Genomic DNA, 24,844 nt, shown 5'->3' on the forward strand with positions numbered 1-24,844 from the left:
TTTATTTTTCCTTAGTTTGCAAAGTGGCAAACTGCAAAATATGTTATGTGAGGGGCGATTGCTCTCAAAGGGCTTTCTGCTCATGGGATCCTTCCTGGTCTCAGTCTGCCTTGTTTGCATGGAGAGGAGAGAGGCAGAGATTCTCCCACCTGGAGTGGACCCTGAAGCACCTCTTATCAGCAGTGGCCACTAGATGGGTCACTGCGACAGTGACCACAGCAGCTGAAGAGGCCTAAACACATTATAGGAGCTGAAGAGACGAGAGAAATAAAGGCCTTTGCCTCACAATTTAATGTAATCTTATCATAATCTGAAAATAGACTGAGGATTCCCTTAGTCTGTGTACAGTGCACCTTCCTAAACATCGAGATTTCCCAGCGTTTAGAGCAGCTCAGATGGGCCTAATTTTGTCTCCCTTCTCCCTGGTTTAAGAATAACACATGATTCTAGGAAGCCTCTCTGTTCTCCCTTTCTAATTTAACAAAAGGTTGACACCCAAGACTTTCTGACTTTCTTCTGGGTCACAAAATAAAAAATAATGGTCATAGATTAATCTCTGAACATTGATCGTAACGGCCAAATAAGAGTTACAGAAAAGCCTCGTGGCAGAAAGGCCAGCACAGGGAGGTGATAAACATGCCAAGGATTTCGACACTCTGTTTCCCAAGCTTTACGATTGGACGTTTTCAGAAGGACGTTTCTTGGGAGTATTCAGAACATCAACTCTTTGGACATAACGCATTGATATTCTTGGGAAAGAAGACTAGGCTGAATCTGGGAGATAAACTCAACTTCACTTCCATGTGCTGGGTTAAAAATAGGTGGTGGAACACAGGTGTTAGCTACGTTGTTTCCATGGCCTGGGGTGTGCCACCGCCCTGCGAGGTTGCCGACGCCACCGCGTCCCAGACTGAGCCTCTCCCAGACTGAGCCTCGCCTATGGTAGAAAGGACACCGCGTCCCACCTGAGCCCCACCTATGGTAGAAAGGACACCGCGTCCCAGCCTGAGCCTCACCTATGATGGAAAGGACACCGCGTCCCAGCCTGAGCCTCACCTATGATGGAAAGGACACCGCGTCCCAGCCTGAGCCTCACCTATGATGGAAAGGACACCGCGTCCCAGCCTGGGCCTCGCCTATGGTAGAAAGGACACCGCGTCCCAGTCTGAGCCTCACCTATGATGGAAAGGAAGGCTCTGGCTCTGGCGGGCTCGAAAGCACTCCCTGGCAGCGCTGCCTCGCAGGCGTACTCCCCGATGTCCGAGGAGGTCGGGGTGCTGATGGTGAGGCGTCTCCCGAAGCTGTGGAGCCCACGGGTGACTCTCACCCCGTTTCTCTTCCAGGTCACACTCAGCTCCTCGATGGGCCTGTGAGAACGAAGGGCTTTAGTGACAATAATTGTGGATCATGTAGACGGCAATAATAATCATTCTACCAGGAACCATGGTGGGTTGAACAGTGGACATTTAAAACTCAATCCAGATATTACTGTACTCCCTTAAGGCACGCGTCAGCAACACAGTCTGCTCAAGGGCTATTGAGCAGGGATAGCTAATTGCAGCAGCAATGGACCATAAGGGCTAATGATTCCATTTGCTCAGGAAAAGAATGCATAAAACAAATACTGCTAGGGGACGCGCTACACGGGAGGCGTGATCACGGGAACTCCATTCTGCAGCGACCACTAATGGGGCTGAGAACACCTACGACGACAGAGGAGAAGAGAATTAACTCTTTCCTTTGCACCCAAAGGAGAGCAAAGCTCCTCTCTGCTCCTCAGCCATAATCTAAGAAGAGACCCTCTACCATGACCCAGAGCTAAAGTGGAAAGCGCTGCTTTCCAATATAGATATTACATTCAATGTAAATACTGCAGAACAAGGCCCGGGAAAGGTCAGCACACCCGAGTCCTAGCTTCCCATACGCGCTGCGCCCACAGCCCAGCTGGATGAACAAGACCACCGTTGCTGGGAGAGCCAGCCACACGCAGGAGGGGTTCTCATGGGTTGTCACTCCCCGCGTGGGGGGCTGGCACGCACCTGGCATTGGCTATGCATTCCAAGGTGGTCTCACTGGACCCGGCCACCACGCTTCTGTTGCTCGGGGGGATCACGATGACGGGGGCCACGGCTTCAGGCGTGCTACCATCTCCTGTGGCAGAGAAAGCAGAAGCCCATGGAACTCTCTGAAGTACAGAAGGTGTGAGGATTGGAACGTGGCACGAGAGTCCCGTCCAGCTGCTCCGACAGGACACCCAGCGCCTCGGGACCCGACCCCAGCCCTCGAGGGGCCCTCGGTGTGGTCCTGGTCCATAAACACATGTCCCGCCCAGGAACCACGGGAACAGAGAGCCCCTGCTGCTTCTCCACACATCGTGCCCATAAAGGGCTTCAGACTGTTGTGCATTTTCCAAAATGCTTGCTGACTTTATCAATTTTAGACTTTGCTGATTGAGTTACCTGGTCTACCCACTACTTTCAAATCCGTTGAATTCCACAAATATTTCATGCATCAGGCCCTCTGCTGGGCACGTGTGTGTTTGGGAGGCGGCTGCTCTCTGACTTGGGCCCCAACGTGGTCCCCGGGGCAAAGACATCCCATGAACCAAGTGCTCGGTTCTGTGCGTGCATGTTTAATCCCTTCTCTCTGAAAAGTAACTATGTCGACTCCGTCTCTGTTGTGTGAGTATCAAACTATAAATAACGTAGCTCATACCTCTGGTGACAAGGGAGAAAAAAAACACGAGATGTTTTTGCCACTTTTCTCTCAAATACAAGTAATATCAAAATTAAACTACGTGCGCATTACGACTGTTTATTTAGGGAAAATGAGGACTGATCGCACATTTCGAGAACAGGACTTTCAATAAAGGGTGGAGATGGAAGAGGCTGGAAATAAAACTAAATTGACATCACAGCAAATGCCCAGTGCTTCCTGGAGGACCTCATGCTGCAGAGACCCGCCACCAGTGAGAGCAGCTGAGGAGAACTGTGGAAGGTTCCAGCTGTGGGCAATGCGGTCAGGGCATCGCGAGAGAGCAGGGGGAGAAAAGAGGACTGGCCTCTAGTCAACTTCCCACAGCTCTGAGTCCGGCTTTCACTGCCTAAGCAGTATGAGATTCTGGAATTAAAGGTTCACGTGAATTAAAAAAAAAAAAAAAAAAAAGCTTGAGGCGGTCAGAGCCAACAAACCAATTTTTTAACCCTGTGTGTCGACTAGTTACTGCGAGGCCGTTTCAGGCCCTCGGGGCTCCGGGCAAGCGCCGGGCAGCCTTCCCCTCCCCACGCCCGGCAGGGCCTCCCCGGGACCTTCCCAACGCCCGACACCCTCGGCTTGTGAGACTGGGGATCGCGGGGCTGGTTAAGAAGCCTCGGAGGATGCCGGAGTACAGACACGTTCGTGACAAAGGCTGAATGCCTGCCTGTCATCTGTGAAAGTCGCTGGTGAGGAACAATGACCTGAGCTGCTAATATTTGCAAACAGTCATGTGAAGTGAAGGAAAGCAGCGGGGCGCGCAGAGGTCGCAGAGCAAGGTGCTAATTTGGCTTGAATCAGCGCTCCGCCTGGCGCCGGAGAGGAAGCCCGTGCTCAGCGCTTGTCGCCGCCCGGAGGGCAATCCCCCCGCCCCCCCTGCCCCCCCCCCCCCCCCACCCCCGCCGGCGGGCGGCTCAGCCTTGCCTGCGCGCTGACCCCGAGAGACCCGCAGGCGACAGACAGGTCAGCGCCAGGCCCGAGTTCACAGTCTGGGGACGAGCGAATGGGAGGATGCGCCTGCGGAGATTCCAGCCGCCCCGAGGAAAGAAGAAGTCGTTCGTAACTGTGATTCATACGGAACAGCAACTTCCGTCTGTATTGCTCTCGTGGCCCAGACCGTTACCCGATTTCAAGGACCCTCACCCATGGGGTCGACGGGACAAGTCCAGCGAGCAGCTCGACTCGGGGCTGGTAAATGTCAGCCTGCCCGCAAACCCGACCACTTTGTTCTTTCTGGTGATGCGCGAATCACACATGACGCTTGGAGAAGTAGGTCCCAGAGATGCAGATAAAATGTGACGGTTCCTAAAACGTGCATTTCTAACACACACACACAAGGCACACACATGCCGGCAAAGTGACCTTGACTTATGGAAACTACAACAGGAAGATCAAAGCAAGGTCTTGGATTGAGGAGTCTGTGCGTTTTCTACTGAAACTTAACATTTCAGTAAACTTTTACGTAAGCTCCCGGAATCCACATCCCTCGGTAGCAAGGACAGTGCTCGCTGTAGCACACGATGCTGGTACACTTGCTTCATTTAAAAAAAAATGTTTTAAAATTTCAGTCAAATTCGTATGAGCACATGGATTAAAAAGAACAGCAAAGAGAGGCTTAAAACGAAACGTGACAACCCGCCCCCTCCCCCAAATGTGACTTTTAACTTGTCAGTGGGCAACTTTGCCTCCATCAGGCGGGAAGTTCAGTGTTGTCCCGAAGGGACCCTGAACCCCAGAGTGCAGGGCTCTTTCCTCTGGGGCCATTCATTCTGACGGGGGGCGGCGGGGGGGTGTCCTTACCTGTCTGTCCGTCTCTCTGTCCACTCGCCTTAGCTGCCGAGTACTCTACAGTGGGAGGTAGGCAGCACACTGTCCCAGACACAAACCATTAACTACCCCGGCTCTAGCTCTGGGTCGTAACTAGTCCCAAGGTGGCCAAGGCCGCTCCCCAAGCCGAGACCTCCTCCGCCCACCCCCATGGTAATCATTCCTCCATCCAGACCCTTGTTGCATCTCTCAGTCACTAACAGCGCCTACTTGTCCTGTGGCCCTCGGCCTCTTCTCCTGTACTGCATTTTGTAAGGCCAACTGGCCCGACGCAGGGGAACACAATCAGATTCACAGGTTGCATCAGACCGAAATTCTCCGGACCACCCAGTTCCAGAAACTGCCCTGGAGACATTCCGGACCACCCAGTTCCAGGAACTGACCTGGGGACTTTGAACCCAGCCCAGCCTTCCCGCCTTTCGAGGGGCGGGACTAACGGTCCCCCAGGATACCCGAAAAGACCACCAAATAAGGAATACCCTGCGCCCTCCCGGATTCACCACACCCCTTTCCCTTCTTCCCCTGTAAAGTCTTGCCCGACCCTCGCCCGGGCGCGACTTCCCTGGCCCCTTTCTCGGGGACCAGTGCACCTCGCCCGGGAGCGCTCCCTGATAAAGCTCGCTCGAAGCTTTCCTCCGTTTCGCGGTGCCGTTTGGTAAGATCCGACCTTACACGTTTTAGTGGGCTTTTACTTCCTTTTAAGTGAGAGGAGGTCATGGGTGTGTTTTTAAACTGCCAGGCTGACTTTTCTACCAATTTTTTCCCCACGTTCAATTTTTAGAAGAGAAATGCAAAGAGGACTATCTGGGCATTTTTAAAAGAATAAAATGGCCTCTTCATTCCTGGTACTCGCACGGCGGCCAAGATGTAATACGCACTGAACAAATACTCAACGATTGGTTAATTTTTCATAAATATTCTACAATAATGAGCCACTACTACCACCACCAGGAAAATTACCCTCTCCTTCAGGGTTCCGCATTAGAAAACATTTTTAAAATACCATATGCCAAGGTATTAAGAATTATTTCCAAGAAGAACGAAAACAAAATGGGAAGTGGGAGGGAAACTGTACTTCACCAAGTTCCCACACAGCCCTCAACATTCTGTTATGTGTTTACATTTACAAATGTTGCCCAATTTAGGCTAACAACAAGCTTTTAAGATAGCTATTAGCATCCCCCTTTTATAAGACAGCTATTAGCATCCCCCTTTTATAGCTATTAGCATCCCCCTTTTAGTCAAAGTCACATGACTAAACATGGTAGAGAATGGGTTTTAAATAGAGGAATGTCTTCATCCAAAGTTCAGAAGCCTTCTTTTACATAACGATGTTTCCTCCTAATAAAAACTTTGGTTGTGCTCAGTTAACCAGAAATTAAATTAACTAGAACACTCCTTCCCCTGAGCATTTCCTTAATTGAGACTTTACTGTAGCGTTTTCAACTGAGCATTTCCCAGGTTGGTTTAGGTGGTTGGGAGGTGCAGACATCGAAGCAAAAGAGGATTTCTGCCGAGGTCAGCAACCGTGGGTGCTAGGTAGCTTCAAAGGCAGAAAGGCGAGTGCTTTGTAGTTCTGGGAAGAAAGGCTCCAGGCAGAGGGAAATGGGGTCTACTCCTAGTCAGTTTCTCCCACATGAACCCCTTAATCACTGGAGAGGCTGAGTAGAGAGGAGCTGTCCAGGTTGCATTTAATTAAAAAGTACATTTAAAGAATATCAAATCTCTCAGACAGAAAAAAAAAAAAAAAAAAAACGTTCAAAGTCTACCAGAACTGCTAAGCTGTGGAATTACTGCAGATGAAGTAGGATGAATGGCACACAGCCTGCTTCCCTGCAGTCAACACAGTGCCGGTGGTGGGACAGCAGCGTGAGGATGAAGGGCGTGTCACCTGGACCCAGGGTCAGAAGCACAGGTGCAGGCGGGAGGTGGTGACCGAGAGCTGGAAGGAAGGAGCCAGCCCCGCGGTCATCTGGGCGCAGAGTCAGAAAGTCAAGCTCTGGAGACGGAGGTGGGCAAAGGAGGACACGGGAGCTCAGCCAAGTGACGGCAGGAGCCTGGGGGTTGGGAGCAAGAGAACCGCATTTAGAATCCAGTGGAAATACCCTGGCTCCCAGCGGGAAGCAAGTGACTCAACTTCTCCGAGCCTTATCTCCCTAATTTGTAAAATGATGCCCGTCTCACAGGGCCATTCAAAACAAGAGTATACTTTTGACACTCTCACTTTCGACGTACGTTTGTATGTTACACGACGCACATCAGACAGCATGTGGCACACAGGACGTGCTTCGGAACTCGAGGCCGCAGCACCGCGGTGAAGGGGAGACTGAGGCCCTCAGTGCCTGCTCTGCCCCAGGGCTTCCCGTCTCTGCCAGGACGGCCTCCCCGCAGACGCTCTGAAGGCCCGTGTGCCCTGGATGTGAGGCTGCGGGGTGCTGGACCTCGAGGGAAGGCCCGCAGCCCTGCTCGTGGCCCGGGAGGAGCGAGCCCGCCTGCAGGCTTGGGGCCCACACGTCCCCACACGCCTCCTCATGAAGGTCTCCACAGCTCACTCAAAACATAGCCTCTTTCTTTCAAAAAAACAGCCTATGCCCTGAAAGTGGAATTTTCCAGAACATCTGAGAAAGCAAATCCCTCGTTTGGGCTTCCTCTGTCAGAACCGTCATCTTGCCCGTCCTGCTTCCTAGGCGAGCGCTACCGGCCACGCGCCTCAGGGGATCTCCGCGGCCAAACCGGCGAGGCTGCGGCTCCCCGCTCTGTTCCCTCCGTGGAGCCGGGGGTCGCCCTGGCCGCCCGGAAAATAACGAGCTCAAAGGCCCCCTCCACCGGGAGATGCTGAGGCACATCTGCCCGGAGACACACAAGCGTGCAAGGCGAGCCAACCACACGGGCACACGTATTCAACCAGGGGCAACCCCGATCCGGGAAGGACGGGGCGGCGGCAAAGGCCACGGCCCCCAAGACTCCAGAGAACCTCGGCTCTCCAGTTCCTAGTGGGTCCAGATCTACAGGGCTCTCACTTAGGTCAGAAGAGGGTCCCGTCCAGAAGCAGCAGCTAGTGGCGCCTCCAGGACCTTTCGAAACCTCCAAGTGTTCCTGCTCCAAAACAAGTGGTCTAAAACTTGTAGGAACAAGAGAAAAATAAGGTGGAGAACACACGGGAGTCAAGGCCTTAGGAAAGCCCTCAGGGCTGAGCTACAGGTTCCTCGGTGTTTTCTGAAAGCTTTTTTCAACATCCAATAATGATGATATTTATTGGTTGCATTGACCAGATGACGTAAACAATTACAGACATGCTTTAAAATTCAGGCAACTGGCTATCTGGGCAGAGCAAGAAGTGACCGTCTCGAGCCAGGGCCGCGGGTGCTGGGCTCCTCTGGCACCTCTGGTGCCAGCTCTCACCTCACTGCAGTGTCCCGATCTGCGGGGAGATCTGTCCACCTTCTGGAATAAGGAGGGGCGGATGAGTTATTCATCTTTGCACGGAGCAAAGTGCCTGGGCTGTAAGAGCCCTTCTGTGAGCGCTGGTTGAAGGAAGAATTAAGTCTTGTCCAAATAGAGCACGGCTGGTTATTATTACCAGCTCTTTATCGCTACAGGATGATAACGACAGGAGCAAGTACCTCTTATTTCCAGGCACTGCGCGAGCGTGGGGAATAGGAGAGTTAACTGCAGGGGGTGAGAGGTCAGCGACGTCAAGGAGGTCTGGGTTTAGCAGAGGAAGAGAGTCACGTCAGAAGAGCAAGCAGCTGGTGGTGGGGTCAGGAGAGCCGAGGGGAGGGACGCGGCAGGATGCGGGGTCGGGAGTGCTGCGAGATTGATTCTTCCAGGGGAATTAGGAAGGGCTTGAGCCCGGCCCTTGGAAGATGGACAGTATTCACCAGGCAGAGGAGGGAAGGAAAGGCATTCCAGGAACAGGGAAAAAAGAAAGTGGAAACCGGGTTGGCTTGTTTGGAAAACTATCAAGTGGTTCTTGAAGGTTGAGGGGAAACTGGGGCCTGGGAGTGACCCCAGAGGAGGCTGTCAGGGGAGGGGGGCCATGCTACCAAGTTTGGACTTTATCCAGTAGGAAATGGAGAGCCACTGAAGGCCCTTGAGGAGGAAAGTGGTGACGGAGACCGTGCGGGGCTGTTGCGGGCGTCGGTGGGGGGAGAAGAGGGGCCGACGGCAGCTGGGTGTGCGCAGGGAGGCTCTCCCGGCTTCTGGCTCCAGTGGTTTGGGGGGATGGCGGAGCAGCTCATAAGAGTGAAAGCTCAGGAGCAAGAAGGGTTGGGGTGATGATGCGGGCATGTGAAACTGGCGGACAAGGAGGCCTGGGGGTGTCCACGTGGGCAGGAGCACTGGCTGGTCAGCGGCACGAGAGCTCGGGGATGAGCACGGAAGACAGGGCTTGGAGGGCCCCCAGGCGGCTGGAGTCTTAAAGGGCAGGCACAGGAAGTGCACATGGATGGGATAATTGGCCGTCGGGGCAGCGGAAGAAGGAGGAGAAAGACATGATGACACTAAGGAAAGAGGCTGCTGTTCCTTCCAAATGAACAGGAATTCTCACACGGACAATCAAGGTTGCTTCTGCCCAGTTTTTGAAGATGAATCTTTGAGTTTCCCTCCTAGGACAATTACTAAGGAAGGCGGAGCTATATATAAGTAAAAATCCTGACCTTCCCCAAAAAGCGTTTCATTGTGCCACGGAGCACACTAGTAGACACTGCAGAGCTCGAGTCACTCTTTTGTTCGGTTCTATAGCTCAGCTTCTACAAACAGGCTGCCTAGGGCCATTCTCAACCGCTTTCTGGCAATAAAAAGCACAATTTAATTGGTCAGTCTCTTATGATTCTTGACCTTCTTCCATGCACAGCAACGTACACTCGTGCCCTTTCGGGGGATGGGCGAAAACAGCTCCAAGACATTTTACTTAAAGAAAATCAAGTGGCTTTTCTTTTCTTTCTTTTTTTTTAAAATAAATAAATTTATTTTTTTAAAAAAAAGAAGAAGAAAGCTCTACTGCTTTCTGCTCTCCCACTTATTACTTGGTGACATCGCAGGCATGTTACTAACCCTCTCCTGTGCCTCATTTTCCTCATCTGTAACGTGGGGATAATAGTACCGCCTCACCTACTCAAGCTCATCACTGAGTGCCCCAAAGTGATTATTAACATTGAGACCCAACTTAATTACTTAGTTCATATAACACAGCCAGAAGAGACAAGTTATATTATAGCATCACTGGGTTTATGATAATATATAAGTAAATATCAGAGCCACACCAGGGAGCACAAAAAGTTAGATTTATTGTTTCTGACAACTGCATAGCGACTTTTAGTTTGTTCATTATTCCCAGCGTCACAAATCTGAAATACAATTTTGCTCCTCACTTACAAACAAGTACTCTGAAAAGTGATTAGGTAGCTTTTAAAAAATCATCATTATTCATTTAAGCTGGAACATCTTAAAAATCTTTGCCAGGCAAGATATTAGCTTGACCTTTATAAACCTCTGCATAAAGTGAAAAACCAATCAAGGCATACAGATTTCATTTTGTTCTATGTTTTTAAATACCATCCTTTGTTTCCCTTGAGAGGTTTTGATCTATTCATTCAAAAGTATTCTGAAGCTCTACTGCCCGTTTAAGACAGAATGAAGGCATTTAGAGCATCTGAACTGAGTGCTGTCTTGACAGAACCGAAGCGGGAACTCGATCAGGGTCCTCGCGGGCCTCCCAGCCATGCCTTTGCACAGGTAAGGAACCATCTTTGTTGGTCATCACTCCTGCTATGTCTACATGCGCCCACTTAGGACAGTCACAAATTCTTTCCGAAATGCTGCAGCCGTCCATGCTCCTGCAGATCTGTATTTTCCAATGCTATTAACATCAGCTAGTTGGCAACCTACAATCTGTGCTGTGTAAGGTTCAAAGACAGGCATCCTCCAGACACGGTCTCCCGTTTCAATGCTGGCCTCAAATAGTTTGTTCCACAGCCAGGAAGAACTGGTAAAGACCCCAGTGGCACCGGACCCCAAACCTGCATCCATGGCACCTGTCAGGGTGGCGGCACTGATGACGACCTTTGGGTTAAAAGTGTGCGCGTAGCAGAGCACATCGGCCAGGAGGAGTCTCCCCTCAGCAGCAGTGTCATCCACCTGTATGGTCTTCCCGGTCTTGGCGCTAACAACATCCCCAGGCTTGTTGGCCTTCCCGCTGGGCATATTTTCACAAAGAGGGGCCAAACCTACGACGCTGAAGGGCAGGTCGAGCTTGGCGGCAGGCACGATGGCTGAACAGACATTGGCGGCTCCTCCCATGTCAGCCCTCATGAGGTCCATGTTTGCAGCTGCCTTGAGGGAGATGCCACCACTGTCAAAGCTAATCCCCTTCCCAAAAAACACCAAAGGAGGGTCACCTGCATTGCCTTTGTAGTGAATTTCCAGGAAGACTGGAGGCTCTTCGGACCCTCTGGCCACACTGAGGAATGACCCCATTTCCTGTTCCTCAATCCAAGGCTTGGGTCTGAGGTGGACGTCTGTTTCACTACTAGCACTTTTGAGATTCTTCTCAGTAATTCCGGAAAATCTGGTTGGCATCATCTCATTGGCGGGCGTCTCACCAAGTGGCACGCCAGGTTCTGCCCGGAAGCAAAGAGGACTCCCCTTTGCCAGGCCTCCTGATACCCACTTCCATGAAGCCACCTTCTTTTTCTGCGTCAGGTCGTCATACTCGTAGAGCCCAGGCACCACTCCTCGCGCATGGGCGTCTCCGCAGGGGTCCACCTCCACGGCCGGGATCTCCGGGTCCTGAACCTGTCTGCACCCCGCTGCAACAGCGGCTCTGATGTTCTCTTTGCCTTCGTGCCGGTTTTCCTGGTCATCAACTCCGGCCGTCCTTTTGCCGAGGCCAACCACCACCATGCTGGAGAAGCCCTCGTGCAGACCATAAACGGTTTGGGTTTTGCCTGCCTTCAGGGGTGGTCCAGATATGTTCAAGAGATCTCTCAGCTTTCCAGACACCAATTTATTAAAATTCTCTCCTGCGCTTATAAACTGGGGCACATCATCTTCTTTTTCTTTGCCACAGATTCCTAAAACAAGGCCCTTCGTCTTGTCTGCGGCGGCTGGACCGGGTCCCCAGAAGCGCTTCCCGCTCAGATGTCGGACGGGCGACTCTCGCGGCAGCCGGAAGAGGCATCAAGAGCATCTTTTCGGCTCGGCCCACCCCCCCGGCACCGCCCTCCACCAAGTACGTGGCGCAAGGAGGGCAAGTGCGCGCCTGGGAGCCCGGCTTTCGTGGGGGGGGGGGCGGGGTGGGGGGGCGGTGGTTGGGCTCCAGTGGCTTTTCCACTCATCAGTTGCTTTTGCAACCCTTCGGAGTCTGTCATCCTTCTCGGAATTATTAAAACGGCCTGGCAAAGGGACTAAGTGCTCTCCTGCCTGCAAAAGCATCTCAACAGGTGTGTCTGATCGCTTGCCACCATGGGAGCTGGCGTCTTGATAGCTCAAATCCTGCAGAGCTGAACCATCCAGGGCACGTACGTTTTAAGAGACTAGGAGAGAGATATGTGTGTGTGTGTGTATATATTATATATATAATCTCCAAGAACCCATAGAAATTATTATTTTTGTTGTTGTTAACATGTGCTGCAGTAAAAGGTGTATAGGCAGCAGGCAAACCAGGTCATTCCCTCAGATTCCAAGAGGTGAGTTTCTCAAGGCGGAACCTGGGCAATTTTAAGACGCACTTTATTGTGAAAAGTGAAATAAACAGCATGAATTTTCTCCTGACTGGAAAACTCTTGTTCACCAAATAGAAAGTCCCTCCCACCTTTCACTTTCCCCAAACCCACTTTTTAGCTTCTGCGCCCCCGGCTCCTGAACGGGCGAAGCAGGCGTGTAAATTCCTGCGTTAATAATCCCTTGTGTGCGGAGCTGCCGAAGCAGACGCTCCTATCCTAAACGCCGTGTCGCTCAGTGAGCGAGAACCCGCTCACGGCCGCGAAGGCGCTGGGCAGTGCCGCTGGGCGAGCCCCGTCCCAGAAGCCCTGCTGCTCCCTCCGAGGAGAGTCTGCACCGCCGACTCACTCCTTGTTTACTGTGCAACGGTGGGAGGGAACACAGCCGTATACCCCATTCACAATTTTATCTTTACGTGTACTCCCATTTTTATCTCAATACACTTCTGGACTTTTCTATTGACGAGAGAGGATGAATAAAATAATGTGACAGCTCGACAAACAACCCAGCAGCTTCTTTTCTTCTCATTTATAACATGTTTGAAAACGTGCACATTTGGAAATCAATGGAATGTTACCAAGAATGTATTTTCATCAGCAGAGGAAAATGAAGGTGATAAAAGGCAACTCTGCAGCAGGCCTATTCGTTTATTTATTGATTGATAGAACACAGAACAGGAGTGTGGATTTAGGAACTGCATGGCTGGACCCTGGAGCGATCCAAACGAACAGAGACAGCAGCTTTCCATTCAAGCATATAAACACATAACCTACCGTTTAATGCAAACGAACAACAACCAACAGAGAAACTGGGGCCATGTGTAGTTTGGGTGGGACAGAGAAGTAAGAGGGTGTTCTTCAGGAAGTTAGGGCAATTTTCCAAACGGCCTACTGAAATTATTGAGAAGGTACCTAGGCACAACAGCAGATCACTTTTAGCTTCAGTGAGAAATGCCCTTGAATAATTTTGCCAAACGTGCCAACCTGGGCGTGGAGCCCAAGCCCACCGGGGCGACTGATGCCCGTCTGAGGCTATTAGCAAGGACAACGGGGAACTGCAGGACCCCTTGGCAAGGGCCCTCTGAAGCCTTGGTCCCTTCCAGCCGCAGCTGGAGGAGTTCCAAGGAAAAAGGTTTTCTCAAAGTTCCCATGAGACACAAAGTATTTAGAGGTTGGTAGATCTGCAGGAAGAACACCACTGCCTTGAGCAACCTCGAGCAGAGAAATCAAAACCACATCTGGTTTCTTTAGTGACCATAAAGCCAGCATTTGGAGGACCGGAGCTACGCTGACGGGGGCCTCTGCCTCCGCAGGCTGGGGGGCCCTCTGACAATGGCGAGCCCACCCCTCCCAGCCGAGCTCTTCCCTTGCTCCGCGCTCCACGGGACCCTCCACTCACTATGCTTGTTTGGTTTGTGTCTGTCTCTCCCCGCAGGAGACCAGGAGCACAGGCACTTTCGTCTGTTCTGTCTTAGCCACTCTCTCCAGGCCTACACAGTGCCTCGTGCACAGCAGGTATCCAGTAAGTATCTGTTGACTGAACACGGAGAGAAGGGCTTGGGTTCCTGTGCTTCACCCGCCGTGTGGCAGGCGCTCTCTGAAACATCCCAGCCGCCCTCCTCCGACCTGAGCGCCTCCGCCTGCGACAACTTTCCCCATTCCTACCCCCGCCTGCACTGCAGCCTGCCGAAGTCCACCATCCATCGGGGCCAGGGAGCATGCCACCTCCTCCAGGAAGGCTTCCCAGGCCCTCAGTTAAAGTGCCCTTCCCTCTCGGTACCTGCTGCTGCTTTTTAAAAGTTGTGGCTAAATATACATACCATGAAATGTACCATTTTAACCATTTTTAAGTGCACAGAACCGTGGCATCAATTGACACCGTTGTGCAGCCGTCCCCAGCATCCCTTTCCAGAACCTCATCTCCCCAGACTGAGACTCTGTCCCCATTAGACACCTGCTCCTCATTCCTTCCTCCCCAGCCCCCCCCCCCCTCCTGCTCTCTGTCTCTGTGAGTTTGACTCCAGGTACCTCACGTAAATGGAATCACACGGGATTTGTTCTTTCATGACTGGCTCGGTTCACAGAGCGTAATGCCTTCAAGGTTCATGTATGTGGTAACGTGGATCAGAATTTCATTCTTTTTTAAGGCTGAATAACGGTCCATTGTATGGACGGACCACATTTCATTTATCCATTCATCTGCGGATAGACACTTAGGTTGTTGCTTCCGCCTTTTGGCTGTTGTGAATACTGCTGTTATGAACACTGCTGTTATGAACATGGGTGTGTGAGTATCTGTTTCAGTCTCTGTTTTCAGTTCTTTGGGGTATATATCCAGAAGTAGAACTGCTGAATCAGATGGTAACTCTGCGATTAAGTGTTTAAGGACACATCATACCATTTTCCACAGTGGCTGTGCAATTATACACTCCCACCAGCAAGGCAAAAAAGAGTTCCAACTTCTCCACACCCTCACCAACACTTGTTGTTTTCTCTTTGTGTAGACTGTCTTCAGAGTAGCCGTCCTAATGGGTGGGAGTGGTGTATCACTTGATTTGATTTCCCTACTGATTAGTGGAGTAGAGCATTTTCCCATGTGCTCAATTAGCCATTTGTATATCATCTTTGGAGAAACATCTATTCCAGTCCTTTGCTCAGTCCTTTTTTTTTTTTGTGGTACATGGGCCTCTCACTGCTGTGGCCTCTCCCGTTGTGGAGCACAGGCTCCGGACGTGCAGGCTCAGCGGCCATGGCTCACGGGCCCAGCCGCTCCGCGGCCTGTGGGATCTTCCGGGACCGGGGCACGAACCCGCGTCCCCTGCATCGGCAGGCGGACTCTCAACCACTGTGCCACCAGGGAAGCCCCTTTGCTCAGTTCTTAAATCAGGTTGTTTGTTTGGTTGTTGAGTTGCAGGAGTCCTTTATATTTTCTGAACATTAATCCCTTATCAGGTGTAGGATTTACAAGTACTTCCCCCTATTCCATGGGTTGCCTTTTCACTCTGTTGATAGTGTCCTTTGATGCGCAGAAGTGTTTAATTTTGATGAAGTCCAATTCATCTATTTTTTCTTTGCCTGTGATTTTGGTGTTATATCTAAGAAATCACTGACAAATCCAATGTCATCAAGCTTTCCCCCTATGTTTTCTTCAAGGAGTTGGACAGTTCTCGGTCTCAGCTGTCGGTCCTTTGACCCGCTCTGACCCTGGACCTGGGGTACGTGGTGTAAGGCACGCAGTGCACTTTCCACGCTTGGTTACTATCGCTCTGGAGCTGGTGTTGCCCACACCCTGCCCACAGTCTCTGTCACCTGCCGCTTACTTACAAACCCACGACTTTCTGCAAACACCTGCCAGTTCCTATCTGAGGTCATTCTCTGGCCAGGGGTATGACTGGCCTACAAGGGTGAGGTGGAGAGATAAGCCTGCATGCCTGGACGTTAATGTCCCTGGAAGTCGTTCTCAAGGAATAAAGCATGGGAGCTGATGAGTAAATCCCTGCACTTTCTCCCTCAGTCAGCGACACTACGGTGGCTTCTATGCAGTCTCCCTGAGGCTCCTGGGGGACCCAGGACAGATGTTCACGGAGGGGATGGGCTCACTCACTGATGCACCTGCACTTTGCCCACTCCTTTGCCCATAGTTCCTGGGACCACCTCTAACTAAACGCCTGGACCCACATTTTCACTGAACCCACACGCTCTGCTTCTGGGGGAAAGTGAGACAAACCTTGGTCTCCTTCAGACCAGGGCACCTGTACAAGCACACATCTGCCCCATCCACTGTAATCTCCTTAAGGTGTGCGATTCTTAGTCTCCAGAGCCTCTGGAAACAGTCAGTGCCTAACAGATGCTTGCCAAATCGAATTTCCGAACAGACACCAATATCCGTTCCTAAAATAATCAAATCTCTTCCCAAGACCAGAGTTTTGCATGTAAGTTTCTGGAGAGTAGCACAGCTCTGCTCCTGAGACACGTTTATGACCCTCTGTCAGGCTCCAGTCCTGCTGAACGTCAGATTGTCTTTACATAGCGTGAATCACAAACAGAATCTGTAACTAGAAAAGTGCCTCACAGATAAAACCAAGAACAAAGAAATGCAATCCTGAGTCCCTGGAGAAAACAGAAAATTATCTTAACAAACGCTGTGAGCACGTGAGAGAAAGAAAAAAGAAAAAAAAGGAGATAAATAAGAGAGAAAGGGGCCACAGTATGTTAAGCAGAATATATCAGGAAAACCACAGTTGTGCCCTCCTCCTTAAAATACAATAAAGATCTTTAGAAAACCAGACTAAATTGAAGTTATTTTCCTTGCTACGGATACCATTGTTCAACTCACAGACTAGGAATTACGGCAATTGAAGCTGAAAGTAAATTCATGGTCTAGTTATAAAGACGCCTGCTCGGGAAGCCAGACCGCAGGTGAACACTCCCAGGGCTGTTACTTTCGGAAGACTCTGTTTGACTGGAACAACATACAACTGAAAGCTTTGTATTCTACAGCTCCCCCAGCCACGTGAAAACACAAAGAGCTGAGGGGCCAATAGTTTGAGAAACAGGTTTCTCAATGTTTCAGCTCCTTCCCAGGAGGGGCACCCCACAGACCAACAGATGACCTTCTTTTTATTTTTTCATGTAAGACTGATATCCTAAATAAAACCAGAGCTTCTCAAATGAGAAATCCAAGACCAATAAAACCTCTCACTTACATATTTAGTGTTTCATAAAACTGCAATGCCGCAAGGTGGTTATACCCAGAACTGGAGAAATATTTTATCGAGCGTGTGGTATTTTCTTCTGTTTCCCACCTTAAATGCAAGTGTTCATACAAATATATTGATGAACACTTCCTCTGCTGTGTGTTTAGGTAATCAATTTCTTATTTATTCCATCTTAGAGGAGAGCAAACTCTCAGGCAGGAAATCTTGCAGGTGTCCTAACCAGCACAGAGCAACCGAGAGTACTACATGTTCCAAAGCAATAAACGGTAAGTAAACAACCTGATGGATAACCATGTCCACCAACCATATTCATTCCAAGCTAATTCCAGGAATAGGACCGTATTCTGTTTCCTAACATTAGGATCAAGGAGCATTTCTCTCTGGAGGATGGAGTGAGGACTTTACCCCAGCTCATCTCTAGGTGGGCCAGGCAGGGCTGTATCTCTACCAACATGGCGGGGCTGACCGCTCCCAACGTACCAGCGCAGGTTCTGGGCTCGGTCTATTTGGAGATTCATCATTCTGACTGGAGAGCGCTGGCCCCAAGAAGAATAAATAATCAGGCTGGGGACATTCACTAGAGAGCAGCACCACACACAATCTGAGCGCACAGGTGAGACAGGAGTGGGGGGCTTGGCTTGTGTCTTGGTCTAACTCTCTCTCCCTCTCACTCCTGCTCACGTGTGCGCTCTCTCTCCCCGTCTCCGGAAATTTGGTAGGTCCTTGTCCTTGATGGGGAGCACAGCAGACAAGACCACAGAATGAGCCGGGGCACAGGGAGGCTTCGATAGTGACGGATGAGAGCTCGTAACTGTGGAGGAATCTCCCCTTCTGTTCTCCCATCTCTCTTCTTTTTGCTAGTGTTGCTATATCAGAATTACCCTTGGGTGTCACAACAGAGGTACAAAGAAATCAGGAAATCTTAAGAGAAGAAAATATTTCTCTTCCTGTCTGCCCTAGCTTCCTTCAAATGAATAAAGTCAGTCCCACAGTGCAAGAATAGAGTCCTCGGCAAGAACAAGACATTTTCTGATATGACCCGAGGTCATCTATTTAAGCCAACTGCTCCCCTACTCAATCTGCTAGGAAGCAAGTTTTTTTCTTTTTTTTAAATGTCAACACAGTCTCATTTATATTTTGGTCTAAAATCAACACCAACAATAAATCTAAGGTTGATGACAGAAAGAGGGAGAGTATATGAAGAGCAGAAGCTGTGGATATAAAGAACTAAGCCCACCAAACGCAGCTAAGGTCCCGCTTAAGATACCTACTTAAAATTAATTACTGCAGGTGCTATGAGAGGGGAGTGCGCTGCTGGTAGAAACATAAGACGTCTGTTCACATAACCTGGAAGGCAGGTGGATAAAAAATAAACTCCTAATCCCATGTATGGGCTTGTTCAAATATACTAAGAAAGAAGCTGGCCATTGTGGACCTGTTTAAAACGTGCAAGGTTGATGATTACTCAGCAAATCTGGACAGTGCAAACTATCAATTCAAACAAATAAGCACTTCGCGTGTTTCACGCACTTAGCAGTCTGCTGTAGTTTGAAAGCAGCATGGCCACTCAGCTTTCTGCGTGACAGCACGAATAACAGATTTAGAGAGAATTTATAGGAGATCCAAAAGTAATTATGGCAAATCTTTAAACAACAGGCACTTCCACCAAACCTCTCCCAAAGCTTCCAATAAGACGATCCATCTGTTTATTTAAATCTACCTTAGTGTCTGGTCAATCCATGGAACTGCTCATTTATTGGCAGTGAAATGCCCCCAGAAGCTTGCACAGAGCGGGAGACAGAACGGAACTGGAGCTAGGACAGTGTCTCTTTAACCAGCATGGGATCAGTCAGCACACAGATGTGGGTGGAACTCACCGAGGAAGGCAGAGGGGAGCTCAAGGAACTTAGAACCCACCCCACATGCCTGGATAGAGGCAAGAATCTTCCCCCAAATTACTTCCCCCCAAAGTGGGAGCTGCCTTTGGTTGAGTCCTTTAAAAGTCTCTCAGATGACAAACGCTCCCTTTATTTCTTTGTTTTGAAAATTAAGTACTGCTTGGGAAAGACACATTAGCCTAAAATAACCCCAATTGAAACATGTGGTGGTTACCTGGAAGGAATCAGTTTTTAGAAAGATGTAGAAATTTAACATAGGGTTAGTAATTTGCTCCCACTTATAAGTGTTGGTTATTGTTCTGAAAGGCGTTTAAATATCATTTGGAAAAGCAAAATGTTAATGTGGTACATCCACACTGTTGGATGCTACCCAGCAGTTAAAAACGCCGAGGAAGCTCTTTATAGACTGATATAGAAAGACCTCTAAGATGTACTGATAAATGAAAAAGCAAAGTGCTGAACAGCAAATATGACACGTTCCTTTTGGGGTAGGAGAGAAGGAAGAAATAAGACTATGCATGCATATTTGCTGTTATTTACATAAAGAAAAATAATGGAATAAAAATAAAAATAATTCAGTAAGACAGATGCAGGAATCATTTTTCTTTTACAACTAGGCTTTTCTAAGAAATGGCTAGAGATAAGACCTTCTAAATGATGATAAAAATACAAATCAAATATATTTATAAACATACTTTTCTTCTTCTAAACCTGGTACAGAATTTATTTTCCTCAGAGTGTCTTTTCTGATTAATTAATTTCAACCCACTCACTAATTAGCTTAATTTGACATCAATATTTTCAGTTTCCAAAACACGTACAGTTTTACAAACATTCTTAAGACCTTTTTATTTATATCTTCTAAACCGGTGCTTCTCAAACCTTCATATGCACACAAGTCATCTGGGAGCCTGTTCCAAAGCAGACTCTAAAGCAGCACGTCTGGGCAGAGCTAGATCCCACATCACTCAGCTCCCAGGTGAAGCCTGTCCTGCTGCCTATGCTCTGACAGCAGAGCTCTCACTACTTAGAAGGAAAAGATCATGCTTTTCAGCACATGGTGAGTTTTCAATACATATCAACCAACTCATTGCTCCTCAGAGTGGTGCTGGGACCTGCAGTACAGACCTCTTCTGGGAGCCGGTTAGAGGGGCAGAGTCTTGGGCCATACCCTGGGCCTACTGAATCAGGACCTAAATGTTAAACTCTCTGAGTGATGTGTAAGCTCATTCAATTTGAGAAGCTCTGTGCTAGGTGATCTTACTCTTCCATTAGGATTATTTTCCCATGTTTATCATCAATTACATAAAAGAAAACATATAAAAATACTCTGTATTCATGAATGTGACTCAGCAGGAAGTAGTCCTGCTGGGGGTGGAAGGATGCAAGGTCTGGGACAACTACCGGGGAAAAGAGGCAGGAGGAAGCTTGGGGTGAGGCCGAGGATTTCTGCGCAGCGCTGCCATCTCCAGAGACTCTAGAAGCTACCAGTCTGGGGGAACTTCAGTCCTGCGGAGGAGGAAGCAGGTGGAAGGTGGGCCGAGCCTCGGCGATCCGGGTATGCTGGAAGGTCAGGAGAGGACTGATACCACACGGGAATGATTAGAATGCAGACACCACGGTGTGGAGGAAGGAAAGGATGCTAGGAGAGGGCTAACAAACTGGGCAGGAGAGATGAGCTAGGGATTGATGAAGTAACAAGGACAAGGGCAGGAAGAGTGGAAGGGAAGGATGACCACGAACAGAATTAAAGATCCCAAAGGCAGAACACTTTCAGAGATTATAAGGATTACAGCCATTTATGAACTGCTGAGTGCGGGCCAGACTCACTGTGCTACTCACTGTGGTCCATGATCATGTCTGTTTCTATTGTTCACACTTTGACAGATAAGGAAACAGACTCACAAGGTAGCTTTCCTGCCCAATGTCACAGCACAGAGCTGGATACACACCCAGGGCTTTATGACTAGAATCTGTGCTCTTAACTCCTACCCCATCCTAACCCCAATGAGGAGGTCCCAGGTGTGGTCACACACAAGTAGCAGAGATGAAAGTCCACAGAGAGAAGGCTGAGAAATCCTGTAGCCAGAGTGGTCATTTCAAATGCTGAACTCAGGCCAGTCTTCCTAGAACCCAGGCTTGTCACACTCAGACCCTGATAACTGCTCCAGGACCCGCCACTTTGAGTCTCCACACCCCTACCTTGGGTGGGAGACATCATGGTTCACAGTATGTTGAGCTCTCTGCTCCTTCTAGGTATGAGGGGAGGATCCTTCTCTTTTCCCAGTGAGTTAGGTGTAGGTATCAGTCAGCCATGTATCGATAACTGGTTTTGGCCCATGAAATGTGAGTGGAAGGGATCTACGTCATTTCCAGGCAGATGCATTCAAGCGCCTCTGTGCGACCCCCTGGGCCCCTGCAGTGAACCTGCGGACACGCCACATCTTAGAACAGTGACACACTTGACAGCCTGGGTCTGAGCGCTGTACAGTGCGCAGACTCCTCTCCCACACAGAACCTCTGCTGCACGTGCAACGTGAGTGAGAAATAAACTGTGCTGTTTAGGCCCCTGAGACCTTCAGGTTGTCTTTATTGCAGTGTTGCTCTGTCTACCCTGATGGATTCACTCGGCTTCCAAGAACCCCTCTAGTCCATTCCCCCCAAATAATCCGACTGTGTTCTCCACTTCTCCCCAGCATCCCTCCTCAACTCTGGTCATGCTGGTTTCCTCGCACCTGGCCCACGTCTGCTGCTCTGCTCCTGGCCCGTATCCGCCCCTCCACCCCTCCCAACCGATCTACGAATGACCTCATAGGCCATCTAGTTCCACAGACATCCTTCAAGGGCCAGACCAAACTCCCCCACCTCTGAAATTTTCCCTAATCACTCTGACCCTTCTTCCAAATCCATAAGACCCTCACAGAACCCATTACACAAGGTAACACTTCAATAAACATTTTGTTCAAAGGAATTTAGAAGACCAGCTCTGCTGCCTTGTCGAAAAATGCCAACAGAATCCTGAGATTAACCTTCAGAACACCCCTGGGAGTGGGGGAAACACGGCACTGCTTGTATGTTCCTTGTAGGTTAAGGCACAAATCTGGAATGGCCTTCTGGTTGCTGGTCTCCAGGAAAGAAGGGCAGAAAGGTTTGAGAAGGACACAAAACAGCCAGGGCGACGGCACAGGCGGGGTCGTCTGGTCTGTGAAGGGCACTGCGTTCCATCTGGCAGATGCAGGCTGGGCAGATGGTCACCGTCCATAAACCCCTGAAGCCTGTGTCCAGGGTCAACAGGGACGGCACCATCGAGTCTCAGCAACAAGGGACAGAAGTCAGGGGCAAGTCTGGACTTTAAGGACACATAAGAGGGCAAGTAGGGGCCAACTCTGCCCAGATCATAGCTTGACCAGGAGTGAAGATAAACACAGTTGTTCCTAGGCCATAATAAACTTTTAAGGCAGCTTAGACCCCTTTGAGGAAGACTCCTGTGTGTCTAGAGCTGACACTGGCAAGGACAGCTATATCTAATGTCTCCTGATGACACTGAGACAGAGCATCAGATGGGACAGAGAGTTGGGTCCAGCAAGGTAAATTTTATCTTCTTGAAAGAAGTCAGGGCTTCCCTGGTGGCGCAGTGGTTAAGAATCCACCTGCCAATGCAGGCGACACAGGTTCGGGCCCTGGCCCGGGAAGATCCCACATGCCGCGTAACAACTAAGCCAGTGCGCCACAACTACTGAGCCCACATGCCACAACTACTGAAGTCTGCGCGCCTAGAGCCCGTGCTCCACAACAAAGAGAAGCGACCGCAATGAGAAGCCCGCGCACCGCAATGAAGAGTAGCCCCCGCTCGCCGCAACTAGAGACAGCCCGCGCGCAGCAACGAAGACCCAACGCAGCCATAAATAAATCAATAAATAAAAGCAACGTATTATTACTTAAAAAAAAAAAAAAAAGAAGTCACCCTCCACACGGCAGTCTGGCCCAGCGGCTGAGAGGGCATGCGGGGGGAGCTGGGGACACCCCACCTGAGTCTAACTCTTGGCTTCCCACTCGGCTGTGCGAACGTGGACACATTCCCGACCGTCTCCAAGTCCTAGTTTCCTCATCTGGAAAGTGGAACAATAGCTCCTGCCTCAAAGGTTGCCGTAAATGTGAAGATGAAAGGGCATGTGAAGCATGGGATCCGATCCCAGGTACGGACTGAGGGTGTTTTCAGTGTTAGTTTCTGCGTTTCTATCTGCTGTTGCTGCTGCCGTCATTCTCTGTATTATTGGTCTTTCCAAAGAAAATATGTCCACTTCTGCTGCTGGGTAGAACCAAAGGTGCATAAAACTGTCTTGCAGCTTGGTGTTTTTGGACCTGACCTGTTCTTTGCCACTTTTGAGCAGTTTCTTTTTTTTTTTACTAAAACAAAGTTTAATCATCATAATCAAATAATATTTGCACATGTAGATAAAATGTGCATTTACTGATAAAATTAACTTGTGAAAGGTTTTTAATTAAGTCGTAGAATTGAGGCACTTAAACTAAGTAACAGTATTAGCTCACGACATGGAATTCTATACTGAAAAAGTGAAGAAAGGATCTGTTCAACAATCTAGAGAATTCGACCAAAAAATCCACTTGCACTTTAATCAACTAGCCTAGCAGCCCTAATGGCTCTGGATACGGTAGATAATGACTATAGTTTATGTTAGTGGAGAATTCTATTAATTTTCCTATACCTTTTTGAAGTTATATCATGAATGGCTATTAATGCTTCCTAATCAAGACAGAGCCAGTCACTGAAACAATTAACCTATTTCTGAAGGTGCAAATAGAAAGATAATTCATCAATTCCCTATTTTTTCCCTCTGCTGCAACACTAGGCTGGCTTTTGTCACTAAATACGCTTCTCCTCAGGACTCACAGCAGCTGCTGTCAGCAACTGAGGACACACAGAGCATGTGTTCGTTTAGAAGGGTCATTGCTGTAGTTCTGTGGTGAGGAACAGTCATTTGTTAACTCAGGTATGAGCCTCAGTCACAACCACGATTTCCACCATCTAAAGACATTAAATGAAGCTAGATTCCTGCAAAGAAATACACCTCAAAATCCCATCTACTTATGAGATTAGAGGGTATTGTTTTTACTGCCGAGCAGATCTCTCTACAGTGACCTAAGGCACGTCCAGACAGGCAAGCTGGACAGGACAGCATAAGATGGCGCAGATGGGGCACTTCCTGCGCCAGCCAGTGGCTGAACTTCATCCAGAGCCCTGGTACACCACACGCCCGCTGAATGACGGTGTCACAGAAAGAGCCCACGCTTGGCCTCCAAGGGCCTTGTGGTTTGTTCCGGCTTTGCTGCCCACTCTCTGACCCTGGCAAGCTTGTTCCCCTCCAGCTTCCTCTTACTACAGGAGAAATGGGGCTGCGCTGCTGTGAGGACTAAGTGAAAGAACGCATGTAGGTGCTTATAACAGCGGCTAGCATGCGGTAGGTGCTCAATAAAGTGAGCGCCTCAAAATACCTAACTACAAAACAGGAGAAAAACTACAGAACCCAACATTTGCTGGATTAAAAAAGGTTTTTTCCGCTAAGTCATGTGACTGCTTTAGAACGTCATACATTTTTTAAAAGATTCTCAAATACCAACATGTTTATCACCTTTTCCGTATAATGTTTAGTCAGACCTGGTTCATTAAGACCTCAACTTCTGAGCCTCCCAAGTCCAAACTATGAAATCTGAGGAACAGAACGGTGTCGGCCCCTACCTGCCCCTCACGCACAGCGTGAGCCGATGGAGAGCCGTCGGTGGACGGATCAGGAGCCGGTCTGAGGCCTGAAGCCCAGGACTGAGGACCCCGCTTAAGTCCTAGGAATGACCAGGCTATCGAGACTGACCTTTATGTAAGTTCAGGTCCCCACATGTCCTGTGGGAA

General features: G+C 49.5%; 1 protein-coding gene and 1 pseudogene across 1 annotated transcript in view; both read right to left on the reverse strand.

The window, feature by feature from the left end:
- Window positions 1-24,844, reverse strand: part of SDK1 (sidekick cell adhesion molecule 1) — a 529,423-nt gene that overhangs the window by 226,453 nt on the left and 278,126 nt on the right. The window contains exons 5-6 of the mRNA XM_060032516.1: window positions 2,040-2,151; window positions 1,177-1,367 (exon numbers count right to left, since the gene is read on the reverse strand). Coding sequence (XP_059888499.1) covers window positions 1,177-1,367; window positions 2,040-2,151 — 303 coding nt within the window. The remainder of the gene's footprint in view (window positions 1-1,176; window positions 1,368-2,039; window positions 2,152-24,844) is intronic.
- Window positions 10,195-11,770, reverse strand: LOC132438567 (cytosol aminopeptidase-like; annotated as a pseudogene).

The sequence above is a fragment of the Delphinus delphis genome, chromosome 15 (genome assembly GCF_949987515.2).
Source record: "Delphinus delphis chromosome 15, mDelDel1.2, whole genome shotgun sequence".
Lineage (NCBI taxonomy): Eukaryota > Metazoa > Chordata > Mammalia > Artiodactyla > Delphinidae > Delphinus > Delphinus delphis.